A 14,284-nucleotide genomic window follows, 5' to 3' on the forward strand; every position below is an offset into this window, starting at 1 on the left:
GCCATTCTAACTTTTTCATATTGAAGGGCCTGTCACTAATATGGGGCAGGGAGATGGAACTATCTCATGTTCTGGAGAAGCTGGGCCCTCTAGGTTTCAGGATTTATCTGGACCTGGGAGCCATCTGGAGGTCGTTGGTTTCTGCAAAGTTACTCTAGTGCATGGAACTAGGGTATTCTTCTTTATTCCCATCTTCAACTCAGCTTCCATGACTGTTAAATCAGGAGAATGACAAAAACCCTGGATGTGAGAGAAATTTAGCCTTGATATTGATTAAAATTTGTCTTTAATTTAGGAATGGGGAATAGGAAATCTGGATAAATTCCTATACTTCAAAGATGATAATGAAATACAAGATGATCCAAGATGAAAGCACTCGTCAGATTCTGCTGCCTTCTGAGTTAAAAAAAAAAAGAAAAGAAAAGAAAAGAAAAATGCACTTGTTGCCTTAGAGCCAAAGTATCTTAAACCATGGCATATCCACACATATAATAAATGGTGTGAGTACATTCTCAATCAAGAAAAAGGGAAGCCAGTGCTTCAAAAATGACATTGGCTAGAATAATCAGGTTTCAAAAGAAAAAGACTAAAATCATCCTAAATATAGTTAAATTATGGTATACATATAAAATGAAATACTGTAACTCTATTCAAGTGAATGAGGCAGAATCATAGATCTTTGAGACATATTAAAAGCTGAAACAAGTTAACAAACACAACAGTGTGTGTAATACATTACATTATTATTTATATCAGGAAGGTGGCATGTGTCTGTTATGTGTACTCACATGAATAAAAGGAAGAGAGAATAATGTGTACATTCTGTACGCCACTATTTTTATTAACATTTATGTTTGTGCACCTTAAGGTAGCCAAGAAACTGGCAGCAACAGCTGTCCCAGAGAGACAAACCAAGGGAACAGAGTTCATGGCCAGATTTTTCACTATAAATTCCTTTGACCTGCTGAATTTTTTTTTAACTACAATTTTTCAAAGTATGCTTAAAATGAGAATTTTTCAGAGCTAATGACATTTAAAGTACTTCTAAGTGCCTAGAAATACTCTAAAGCAGAGACAAACTCTGGTCTGCTGAACAAACCCATACTGCCACCTGTTTCTATGGAGTTTTACTGGAACCCAGCCAAGCTCATTCATTTATACATTCATGCATGTCTAGGTCTGCTTTCTCCTTAAAACAGTAGATTTGAGTATTTGGCCTGCAAAACCAAATATAAGTATCTTGGCCTTTACAGTGTACCTCTGCCCTAAAAGATCTTTACATTCTGTCTCATTCTCCTTTTGTTAAAACTATTCTTTTAGAATCAGTATTTAAGCAACGTATATAGTTTTCCTTTCAACGTTACTCTGTTCAGTAATGGTATGCAGTATTAGAAAGACAGGTTAAGATCAGATTGAAAATCATAAAAAATGAGATGAGGAGTTTGGACTTAATTCATTTTATTGGAGAAGAGAGTACAAGTATGAAATATTCAAGAGAAGAAAATAAAATCACCCCTCCCAACCAAACAAAAAGAAAAAACAAAAAAGGCCAACCAAAGCCTTTACATTATCTCTACAACGTACTGCAGAATTTACACCTCATACAACTTGCATATATTTCCCTTTGTATGCCGACTGGAATTATAGTCCAGTATAAACTAGCTTGTCTGTATGTTCGTACAGGACCACACCAATCTATCAAACACTCTTTATACCTACTCCGCTCACTGTGCTTATGCATCTGGGGTTGACAAAGTTTATCCTTAAAGGCTGGAGAATAAATATTTCAGGCTATGGGTCATACACAGTCTCTGTCATAATTCTTTGTTGTTGTTTTTTTTTTTTCATTTTTTAAATGTAAAAACTCTGCAAGCACCTGTGTGGTACAAAACAGGTAATTAGCTGGATTTGGCTCCCAGACTGTAGTTTGTAAACCACTATTCTACATGTTGTATTTGACACAATTTTCTTCTTTTAGAATTAGTATTTAAGAAACATATATAATTTCCCTTTCAATGTTATTCTGCTCAGTAGTGGTATACAGCGTTAGAAAGACAGACTTAAACTGTGAACTTCTTTCAAGAGCATGTTTTCCTTATCTACTACACTACTGTAAACCTCTTGAAAACAGAGACTCTGTTACATATATATATATGTATCCCTTAACTTCTGTCTTGCCCGTATTAATCATTCAATACAAAAATCGCCACTTGAAAAGGTTGGAAGTCTGGGTAGATGGTAAGGATCAAACATAATAGCACCACAAATGTGGCAAAGTCAAGTCAGCAAAAATTCATATTACTTGAAATACCCTTAATTCATATTCATTTTGACCAGGCTACCACAGTATTTACATTTTTGTCACTCAAGGTTTGGAATTTTGAGATAAAGTTGGTCATTATGTGTGTGTGGTTTTTTGGTGTGTATACTATTTTTTTTAACATTTTAAAATTGTGAAATATAACACATATACAAAAAAGATATATTCAAAGTCTATTTTAACAAGTACTTTTAGAACAAATTGCAATGCATTGTATGGGTTACAATTCCACCATTTCAGGTGTTTCCTTCTAGTTGCTCTAAGATACTGCAGACTAAAAAGAAATATCAATATACTGATTCAGTAGTCATACTCATTTGTTAAATCCTATCTTCTGGATACAACTTTTCCTTCTTGGAGCCTTCTCCCACTCTTTAGGGATATCTGGGCAATGCCCATTCTAACGTCTTCATGCTGAAAAGGAGTGCTGAAATTATGGGGTAGGGGGTGCATCTGGTTGATGCTGTGGGTTTCAGGGCTTATCTGGCCTAGAAACCATCTGCAGGTTATAGGTTTCTGAAAAATAAACTTAGTAAGTAAAACTTCTATAAAGTCTCAGATAGAGCCCCGGGTATTCTTCAGAGTTTATAGGAATACTGTTGGTTGGGGCTTGGCGTACCATGACACTCAGCAATATCTAGCTGAAGCTTGAATTAAGATTAACCTCCAAAATAACCTCCCAACTCTATTTGAAATCTTTTGGCCATCGATACCTTATTTTGTTACATTTCTTTTCCCTGTTTTGGCCAGGTAGGCATTGTTGATCCACAGTGCCAGGGCCAGGTTCATCCCTGGGAGTCATGTACCACTTTGCCAGGGAGACTTATATGCCTGGACATCACATCCCATGTAGGGGCACAGGTAATGATTTTGATTGCAGAGTTGGGCTTAGAGAGAAAGAGGTCACATCTGAGCAACAAAAGAGGTTCTCTGGAAGTAACTCTTGGGCATTATTATAGGTAGGCTTAGCTTCTCTGTTATAGATATAAGTTTCATAACAGCAAGCCTCAAGATCAAGGACATGGCCTATTAACTTGGGAGTGCCTAATGTTTGAGAGAGTATCAGGGATTTCCCAGGTGTGGCTATTTAATAGTTGCATATTTTTTATCCAGTCTCTCAAGGGACTTTGCCAATACCTTTTTACTGTCTGCTCAACATACTCTGGAATGCATCTGGGTATTACATTAAGCTATACAGGTTTGCGTGTCTTTAACAAATAGTCTGCTCATGTCTTTTTCCCACTCCTCTGTTATAGCCTTTGCTCTTTCTTATACGTTCTATGTGTTCTTCATAACTAGGAAAATTAATCCTTTGTGGTAGGAGTTGCAGATATATTTTCCCAGTTTGCCCTCCTTTTCTTACAATTTACTAATGGTGATGTGTGTGTGTCTGTGTATTTTTGTCTCGCAGAAGATTTATTTTTATGCAATCCATCAATCTTCTTTCATAGCTTAGAAAGGCCTTCTCTAGGTTTTAATAGAAAAATCTATATTTTTTAGTAGACTAGTTTCTTTCTTTTTTTACATCAAAATCTTTGATCCATTTGGAGTTTCTCCTGATAGACTGAGGCAAAGGCTGGCTAGATATTTACAAATCCTGTTTCTTCTTCCTGGGCACACACAGGAAGACAGTATTTTCTATCCTCCCTTGCAATTAAATAGAGGTTCTGGACACTTGAATGGGAGTAGGAGTGGAAATGATACACTCTTTTTGCAAAATTCTAGCTTACAAGGATTATGGCTAAAGTGAAGGACCATGAGATGGCCGAACCATACAATAGAAGGAGTCAAGATTCCTGAGTTCCAGCCAGAAGGGAGCCACTGAGGAGCCATATGAGACTGTGATGTCAGTATGAAATTTTATCATGTGAAGTTATTCAGATGGAGGTTATGTGTTATAGCGGCTACTACCAATTATTCTATTAAATGTACTGTATTAACTATGAATTACCTAATCTTTTGCTTTTTACCTGCTTATTCCAATAACATTTATGAAAAACTCAGATCTACTATTAGAGAGTCAAATTTTATCATATACTCAATTCTTACACGTACTTAGATATTCTTCTGAACTTTGTATACTGTTCCACTGGTCTGTTTATTCATGTACTAGTACCACAGTGTTTTAATAATTAAAGCTTTAAAATGATTTAACATTTGTTAGGACTAGTTCCTCCTCATTACTTCTTTTAAAAGTTTTTCTGGCTATTCTTTCTTATTTATTCTTCTTTATATGCTCCTTAGAATAAACTTGCATAGTTCAAAAGGAAGGGAGAATGGAAGGAAGTGAGGGAAGAAGAGAAGAAAGTAATGACGCCAAACAGTTAATATGTTTCTAGGAATTGTGTTAACATTAAAATTTATCTTAGGGAGAATTACATTTTTATAATGTTGAAGTCTTCCTATGCAACAATACAGTAAAGTCTTTTCATCTGTTCAATTTCACTTTTGTGTCTAATGTTTTAAAGTATTCCATATATACACTTACATATTTCTTGTTAAACTTATTCCTGGCTATTTTATCTTTTTCTGATGCTACTTAAAAATGGCATGTTCTATCCATTAAACTGGATTTTGTTTGTGTATGTAAAGGCTAATAATTTCTGAATAGTAACATTATAATTATAAAATAATAATAATCTCATTGTATTTTCTTAAATGTTTGGAAAAGTTTTTCAGTTGACTTTCTTGAGTATTCCAGTTATATAATTATATCATCTAAAATAGTAATAGTGTTATCTCCTCGATGTTTTTAAATGTCTAATTTATTTCTCCTAATTGATGGCGCTGAATAATAGCTCCAGTACAATGTGAAATAGTAATAGTGGGCATATTTGTCTTGCTTCTGACTTTAGTGAACACAGAGCAGGGTTTTTTTTTTTTTACATGGGCAGGCACCAGGAAACGAACCTGGGTCCTCTGGCATGGCAGACAAGCGTCCTTGCCTGCTGAGCCACCGTGGCCCCAGAGCAGGGTTTTTAAACTACTTTATTCACTATTTTATTTCCAGAGCCTGGAACAGTACCTAGACATGGGAGTCATAAATAAATAATTAACAATTGACAGAATGAATTAATATAATTATCATAAAAAGGTTCTTCCATGAATGAATTTATAATCCTAACTAGATAACATTTCTGTCACATTAATTCATGTAACCAACAGTGCCTACTCCATGCCAGGCACTGTCCTGGCCTCTGAGGATACAGTAGCGCACAAGGGGTTCGCTGGGAGATGTAATTCTCCTTAAATTAACTTATAGATTTCAACATCATCTCCTGTAACACATCCCATAATCTCTACTAGAGAACTTAGTTGCTCTGACACTCTCCAGGACTTTGCTTCTGCAACTACCTCTTCTCTATCTTCCATCATCTACTTCTTCTTCTTTATTAAACCACTCCCATCAGCTTGCAACCCTGGTCTATCACCTACTTAATACCCCCCCCAAAAAACCCTCCCTTGATACCACATCTCCCTTCAGCCATAGCTAGTTTCTTGGAAGAGATGTCTATATATTTACCCTAGAAGAATATCAGAGTCCCTTCTGTTCTCTACCTACACTCTTCATAGATGAGTTTATTTCACCCCCTAGTTTTAAGTACCACCCATCTACTAGCATGGCTTCCCAAACTACATCTACATGCCAAGGAAATGCTTTTATTCGACATCTTTATGCATTTGTCTAATAGAAACCTCAAATATAACAAACTAAGTAACTCATTTCTCTCCTCTAAGCATGTTTATCCCCACGTTTCCTAGCTCAATATACTACATCACCATCCACTTGTAACACAAGCTAAACCCCCAAATTATCTTGATTCATTGCTTTTCTTCCCTACCCACTTCAAATCCTTCAACAAGTCTTATCAGCTCTACTTCTAAAATATATTCTGGATTTGACCACTTTTCACATCTCCACTACTAACAATCTGCCCTAATTTCCCACCAATCTATTATGATAGCGTTCTAACTAACCTTCCCATTTCCACTCCTGTGTGTCAGTGACGATTCATTCTTAAAGATTCTTGCATTTGATTCCTCTGCTTAAAATTAGTCCTTTCACTCAAAATATATCATTAAGTAGTTATAATGTGCCAAGGCACTGTTATAAGTACTGGGTGTAGAGCAATGAACAAAGAAAGTAACTGCCAATCTAATGGTGGATAGAAAACTGAACAATAAACAAGTAAATGTATTGAAAGTCAAAATGGTGATAAGTAATATGGAGAACAAGAAAGCTGAGAGAGGACTAGGAAACGCAAGATGAGATGTACCCTACTTTATGTAGGGTATTCAGAGAAAATGTCACTGCAAAAGTTAAAGGGATCTGAAGGAAATGAAGGAGTAGGCCCTATGGATAACTGTGAAAAAGTGTCCCAAGTAGAGGTTCTAGCAAGTAAAAAAAGGACCTTGCACAGGAGTAAACCATTGAAGGGTTTGAGAGCTATGAAGTAATGTGATCTGACTGGAACAAAAGACCTTCTCTGCAATCAGCACCCATCTTTGCATGGAAGACCTGCTGTCATATTAATGTCACTTGAAAATGGCACCTCCTCAGAAAGAAGTTCCCTGATCATGCCATGTCGCCACTAGTCATTGTCTCTCTTTTTCACACACATCACTCAACTTTAATTCTCTGCATAACCTAAATTACTACCTGATATTTTTGTTGGTTTACTACATGTTGGTTTACTACTCCATAAAACTTCAGGAGGACAGGAATGTCGTCAGTCTTGTTCACACCTTTGTCCCAGTGCCTAGGAGCTTGTCTAGGCCATGTAGGTAATCAATGAAGATTTGTTCAATGCATGAATAAGAAAGGTCCCTGCCCCGAGGGAACCTAAGAGTAGAAGGAAATAGGCAGTAAAATAAAAAGAAAATAAGACAGTTTAAAGTTCTTTAGTAAAGAATCTAAAGGAAATAAAATAGCACAAGGTGAAACAGACTGCAGGTCTATATGTGCCATTCTGGTTTAAACAGTGGTTAAGAAAGGCTTCTCTGAAGAGCTGTCTTCAACAGAGACCTGAACAATGTAAAAGAGCCAGTCAAGGCTATAAGGGAAGAACAGAGCAAAGATCTTGAAGACAATCATACAAAAATGAATTGAGATGCAGGGTGCATGGGTGGGTCAGTGGCAGCATGCTCGCCTTCCATGCTGGAGACCTGAGTTGGATTCCCAGACCATGCACCACCACCCCCTTCCCCCCAAAAAAGAGGACTTGCAAAAATGAATTGAGATGAAAGCAAATCAACAATAATTCTGATGTCTCCACCCTATCATCATGTAATACGTGTATTCATTCAACAAATACTTCTTAACCTCTTTATACCTCAGTATCCTTATATGCAAATAATAGTACCCGTTTCCAAGGTTGAAGTGAGGATTAAATGAGTTACTGTACATATAGAAAATATTTCAGAGTGCTGACACACAGTGAACTATATAAATAATAGCTATAATTTATAGTATCTTCTGTATGTCATGCATTAGGGATATTGTGTTGAATAAAAGACAAACTCCTTGCCCACATGGAATTTTCCAGCAAGGAACAAATAAGGAAGAAAAGGAATTTATGCTGATCACAACTTTCTCTCTCTTCTTTTTTTTTGGGTGCATGGTCCAGGAATCAAACATGGGTCTCCTACATGAAAGGTGAACATTCTACCACTGAACCATGTGTGCACCCACAACTCTCTTTTAACTATAGTTGCTAACAGAGGTAGTTCATCTTCATTATGTAAATTGCCTAATAGTAGAGATCGGTTTATAAATCTTTGGGTCCTCCCACTGCCAAGCTGTGCTGACTTGCCCAGTGCTCAAATATTTCTTGAACAAATAACTATGGGAGGAAATGTAGGAAAGAGTGTAAGAAAAAGAAGAAAGGTAATAAAGAAAAACAGATATAAGAAATATTAAGTAGAGAGCTTCTCTTTAAAGGGCTTCAAAAGTCACAATTATTTTTCATTTCTTAAAAAAAAAATTAGTGCACATAAAAATCACCCAGCAGTTTGTTGAAAATTGGAGTTTCCTGAGATTCTCATTGAAAAATACTGCAGACATAATTTTGAGAACTAGTGGTATAGACTCAGGGGAAGATAAATTAAAAAACCAAGTGATACAACCAAGTGTCTATACTGATAGAGAAAATGAAAAACTATTTGACTTTTTTACCCTTAAATGATCAGAGATCAAACTGAAGCAAAGATTTCTCTTCCAATACAATGTGGCACAGTATGGAAAATAAGTTCTGTACCTCCTTGTTTTTACTAATTTTCCGCATGAGTAGACTTTCAGCTGAGATATGCTTATACATACCTTTCATTTCTTTCCTTTTTAGTTATATTCCTGTAAGACTGTGCTTTGAAGTGGTTTCCACCAGACTAGCTTGGAATTTTTGGTTTAATTAAAAACATTCAATTAAACACTGAAATGGGCTATCTTTTTTTAAAAAAGTATCTACATCTCTGTATCTTTACTTTTAAACATATATAATCAAATAGAATATATTATATATTCTTTAGGGTATAAACCATGGCACACTCTTTTAGTTTCTTCTGCACCTCTTCTTGGTATATTTACTCTTTGTAATCTTCATTAATTCAACAACTGTTTATTAAGCACTTATAAAAGGACAAACATTTTTCTAGCTACTGAGGACACTATAGCAAGTAAAAAATAAAATCCTATCTTCCTGGATTTTTTCTCTCTTGGAGAGAGGTAGACAGATAGATCAAGTATGTGTGTATCCAACTATCTTATGGCTTAAGTCCTAAGTGCTTTGGAAAAAAATAAAGCAAGGAAAGGGGATAGGTAATGCTGGAGATGTAGGGGCAGAATTTTATAAAGGTTGTCAGAGTAGGCCTCACTGTGGTGATTTTTAAATAAACGATTTTAGAAGGTGAAGTCAGTAGTTACTTCAGTGGAGACCCTCTCAGCTGGAGTAAGGAGCAAGTGAGAAGATCCTACTGTGTTTAAGGATAAAGCAAGTGTGACCAGAGTAGAGAGGGAGGGGGATAATAAGATAAGAAGTCCAAGAGTGAAATGATGTCTAAATGATGTTTTTACTCTGAGATGGAAAAGCAACTGGAAGGTTCTGAGCAGAGGAGGGACATGACCTGATTTAATGTTTTAAAAGATTTGTTCTATCATACTGAGAATAGACTGGGGTAGAAAGCAAAGTAGGAGGGGGGAAGATGCTAAGCAGCTATTTGGACGATACAGGTGAGAGATAAAGATGGCTCAGACCAGTGTAGCAGCAGTGGAGGTTGATTTTAGATATGTACTGAAGACACAGCAGGTAGGATTTGCTGACAAAATGGATGTGGTGTGGTGGGTCAAAGAGGCCAGAGCAACTGGAAGGATGCAGTTGCCTTTTGCCAAGACAAAGAAAACGTTAAGAGAAAGGTTTATAGGGGAAGGTATGCACATTTTCAACATGTTAAGTTTAAGATGTTTATTAGTCATTCAAGAGGAGATGGCAAATTAACATCTACAAATATCAGTCCGGAAGTTCAAGAGATAAACAGGAGACAAACTGGGAGTGACCAGCCTCGACATGTGTAAAGCCATGAGAGTGAAGAGCCACACCAGGAAGGGGATTAGGTGTAGAAATGTAGGTAAAGACATTCAAAAACGGACCCCTATGGCACTCCAACATATGGAGACTGAAGAGATGAAGAAGAAATCTTTTATTTCTGCTTTTGACATGTGTTCTGATTCCTACAGCATCTTATAAACCGCTTGAGGGCAGATTATTGCAGCTAAAAGGTTACCTTCTAAATAGCAGGTATGGAATCACTGATTGTTGTTCCAGGGACCATGTTTAATAAGCCCATTTCTAAGTGACCAGCTCAATGGAATTTCAATAGCATTAGATGCCTCCAGAAAGCTTCACCACACGTGGGGCTCAGATGTGCCATGCCACCAAAGAATTTACACAGCGTGGTCAAGACACTCAGAACCTGTGCCTAGCTCTACACTGACAAGAAAGGGTATTCCATTTGAGATCAGTCTGAAATGAAATGAAGGCTGGGTTTGTATTTAGGGCAGACAGTACACATGGTTGTGGAAATACTTAACATATGCAAGGATTTATTCTGAATCATCAATAACCCTCAGAAAAGATTTAAAATTATTCCTAATTCTTGTGCACAGTTCGGAATGAACTCTTTTCTTGTTTATGTTTGTTTAATTAAATAAAAGTTTTCATCTAGTTTGAGGAAATTTGTAGTTAGAAAAGAAAGTAGAAAGAGAAAGAAGGAAAAAGAAACAATGAATAACCTTTTGAGATTCCTGACTTGTAAAGCCAGCGACTGATGAAAGCACTTAAAATCCTCATGTGACACATTTCCCACTTCTTAAACTGGACTCTCGCATAATTCCTATGTTTATCAAAGGAAGATACTTTGCCCCCTCAACTGCTACTCCACTACTTTCCTACCCACAAGCTCCCGGTACTAAGTGTTTTAGGCCAGTTTAATTTTTCCTGCTCACTCTAGTCCTCAGACTACATGGATCTTCTCTCTGATCCCAGTATATAAATACAGAGCAATAAATATCTATAGATGTCTATAGCCTTTATATCAACATAGCTATATCCCAACATAAGCTAAATGTTCCTAAATTCTCCAGCTTTCAGGACTGCCCCCACCTTTCCCAGCCCAACAAACTGACTCTGAGCCTTTATCTTGGACGACTGTTGAAACTCCATCCGTCTCACCCTGATATTCCCAGACCCCACAAATGCATGCTGTTCATTGCTTGTCACTGCTTGCTAGGCAACTGCCCTTCTCTCTCTACTGCTTCATCAGAAAAGCATCTGACGCCTTCCCATTAATTCTCCAAACAACGCTACCATCATTCTGTACCCTTTAAGAACACTTTACTAAAGGTGTGGGGAGGAAAACTTAAAATCTGACATCAGGTATCAAGTCCTTTTAGATTCCATGAGCCACACATCTTCACTTAGGAGGGCCCACCTAGCTTTCTTTCGTTCATCCACAAGCAGGAGATGTTTCTACCAAGCCCTTTCTTCAGGAAGTCTAGAGCCTTTCCTAACTAAAGTACTAATTCAAATCATAATGCTCATTAGACCCACAAACATAACAACTTTAACACCTTTGTAAGTCTAGAAATTTGGAAATTTATGGACCCAGAATAATAGCATTATGGATTTTCTTTGCCCAGCCAAAAGCTTATTTCTTTCCTAGAAAAAATTATGCCATGTGTCTGTTCAACTTTGCAAGTTTACCCCTTCTTGATTCCCTGCTTGCATCATTACTCCTCTGTGTGAGCTTAATAATTCAAAATTGTCATTAATCTTTGACTGAACCACAACTTCTCTGAAACTTGTTTTTTTGTGTGAAGAATAAATTGGGGATGATGTTTATAAATAGTACACTGTTACATATTAAGTGCTCAACAAATTAAGGGCTCAATAAATCATTAAAAAATCATCATCACCATTATTACACACATTTGACATAGCATATAACATGTTATTTGTGAATGTTCCACAATAAGTCTCAATTACCAGATAAGCCCTTGTAAATAGGAGCTACATACTTATCTTTTTATCTTCTGGAACTTCTAGCAAATAGTAGGCACTCAACAGATAGAATTTTGCAAGAATGAATAACTCCTCTCAAGTCAACAAGTATTATTAAGCTCCAAGACAGGCTCTAAGCATAAACACAGAATACTGAGATGGTTTCTTCTCACAAGGTGTCTAGAAAGATGTATAAACATAATTATAGTACAAGAAAAAGTTTAATGATATGAGAAGTTAAAAAACTACCAAAGGGCTCAAAGGCACACCAAAACCAAAACAATGGTACAGACTTAAAGAGTTCTCAAAATGTGGTCTGAGAACAACTGGTGTGGTTCCTGAGACCCTTTCAGGAAATCCTCAAGGTCAAAACAATTTTTTATAATAATAATTTGCCTTTTTCATTCATTCTCAGGAGTGCACACTGGAGTTTCCAGAGTTATATGACCTGTTAGATATTGCAACAGACTGAATGCAGAACCTTTAAGCCAAGACAATAAAGAGATTCCAAAATGTAAAAAATGCCACTCATAACTTTTCTGTTTTGTCTTGGAAAAACCTGTTTTGCCATAAAGATGTTATTTTCATTAACATACAATGGGTTTAATATTTAATAAGTCAATACATTTAAAATTATTTCTTGTTAATTTCTAACAGTAAATATCAGTATATAATATAAGCATCTAACATACACAGTCCACACAAACTCTTTGGGGTCCACAATAATTCTTAAGAGTGTAAAGGAGTCCTGAGACCAAAAAGTTCAAGAATTGCTAGTACAGTGGATTCAAGTCTGGTAACAAGAAAATAATTTTATAGTTTAAATGTTCGCAGTGAAGTCAAGACGTGAACTTGGTGACTTGGTGACTTGGTTTGATGAAAGAAGACGCTGCATTTAGTTTCACTCTTTCCATCATCCTTCTCTTCCGCATAAAAACCACGAATTCCTGCACCTCAAATCCTCTGCTACAATTATCTATCTGCAGTTCTCCCCTCACCCCCACAACCTTTCTTAGTCCTCTTAATATCCTCTCCTTGGTCCTCCACTTCTCTCTTGAAGCTCAAGGGGATACCAAACATCGGCTTTGCCATTTCTGCCTTCTCCCATCCCAAAGCCCGGGCTCCAATCTCAAACCTCATTCATTTCCAGGCCCGTCCTAGGTAAAAAAGGCTCTAGCAATTACTGAAGTTTCCTCAAATCCTTCCTTTCACTGCTGCTTTCCCACCAGCGGCGGCTCCACTTCGTGTGACTCCCGCTGTTCCCAGCCCCACCCACGACACAGTCCATTCTTCCACGCCGGGTCTCCAGCTCGCGCGCCCCCGGCCCTCTCCGTCCTCACGAGACCCGAGCCCGTCCCTGCCCCTGCCCCTCCCCCACCGTGCCCCCGGGCTCCGCGCTCGCCTCACCTAAACCTGAGGCGTCCCCGACTCCCCGCCACTTCGGCCAGCCTTCGCCAGCCCCGGCCTTCGGGCGCTCGGTCCAAGCTCTCGCTGAGCCTCCGCAGCAGCGGCTCCGGTAGTCGGTTGAGGGTCGCGCTGGCCGGAGTGGGCAGCAGAGGCCCCAAAGGCGCGGCCGAAGGCGGCTGCGTAGACGGGGGCGGCGGGGCCTGCAGCGGCGCCCCCCACAGAGACATGTCGCGCGCCGGCGACCCCGCGACCGCCTCTCTCCGGCCGGCCGGGTCGCGGACCTCGGCTCCGGCGCGCCTTCCGCCCCTCCTCTCGTTCGCGTCGGAGCCGGGAAGGCAGGAGCGAAGGACAGATCGGGAAGCGCGGCACCACACTCGGAGTAGGAAGCTCTGCTACCCGCCTCTCCGAGACAGGTTTGCCTGGGGGCGCCGGGGGCGGGCCCTTCGGGGGCGGGCCCGGGCCACCCACCTACGCGCGTGCGTGCGGCTGCGCGCCGCCTTCGCCCTCCCCCTCCGCCTCTGTTCCTCGTGGCGCGCGCTTCAAACCCCGGGAGGGCGAGTCCTGGTTGAGCAGGAAGGGCAGGGTGGTTACAGCTGGAGGAGGAAGCGGCGGAGGAACTACGCCCGGGCGGCTCTACTGCGGCACGGAAGCCTGCGGCTTCGGGGCTTCCCGACACCGTGGGAGGAGGATTGCTTCACGTCCGATAATGTCATTCCCCAAAGAGGGGAGCACGCGAGTATCCATAAGTGGCTTCCAGCGGTTGCTCCAGGGGCCGAGCTCACCGGACTCAGTGACTTCGCCTGCCCTGGCCGCCACCAGTACACTGCGCAGTCTTCCTGGTTTTAGGGATAGGTGTGGTATGACATTGCTAAAGAAAGTATTGCTTGAAGTCCAGATAGTTACACGGGAGTTGGCTGAAATCAGAGCTTAGATTTACTATTATTATTTTTTACGGGGTCATGAGATGGTATTGTCTGCACGGAATCCTCGGGTTACCTCTGGGTCA

The 14,284-nt window shown here is 39.2% G+C and overlaps 1 protein-coding gene across 3 annotated transcripts in view; it reads right to left on the reverse strand.

The window, feature by feature from the left end:
* MALT1 (MALT1 paracaspase) overlaps nt 1–13,505 on the reverse strand; it is a 63,910-nt gene extending 50,405 nt beyond the window's left edge. For all 3 annotated transcript variants that reach the window (XM_077135350.1, XM_077135351.1, XM_077135349.1), the window contains exon 1: nt 13,279–13,505. In XM_077135350.1, coding sequence (XP_076991465.1) covers nt 13,279–13,505 — 227 coding nt within the window. The remainder of the gene's footprint in view (nt 1–13,278) is intronic.
* Between the last annotated feature and the right edge of the window lie 779 nt (nt 13,506–14,284).

This window comes from Tamandua tetradactyla, chromosome 18 (genome assembly GCF_023851605.1).
Source record: "Tamandua tetradactyla isolate mTamTet1 chromosome 18, mTamTet1.pri, whole genome shotgun sequence".
In the NCBI taxonomy this organism is placed as follows: Eukaryota; Metazoa; Chordata; class Mammalia; order Pilosa; family Myrmecophagidae; genus Tamandua; species Tamandua tetradactyla.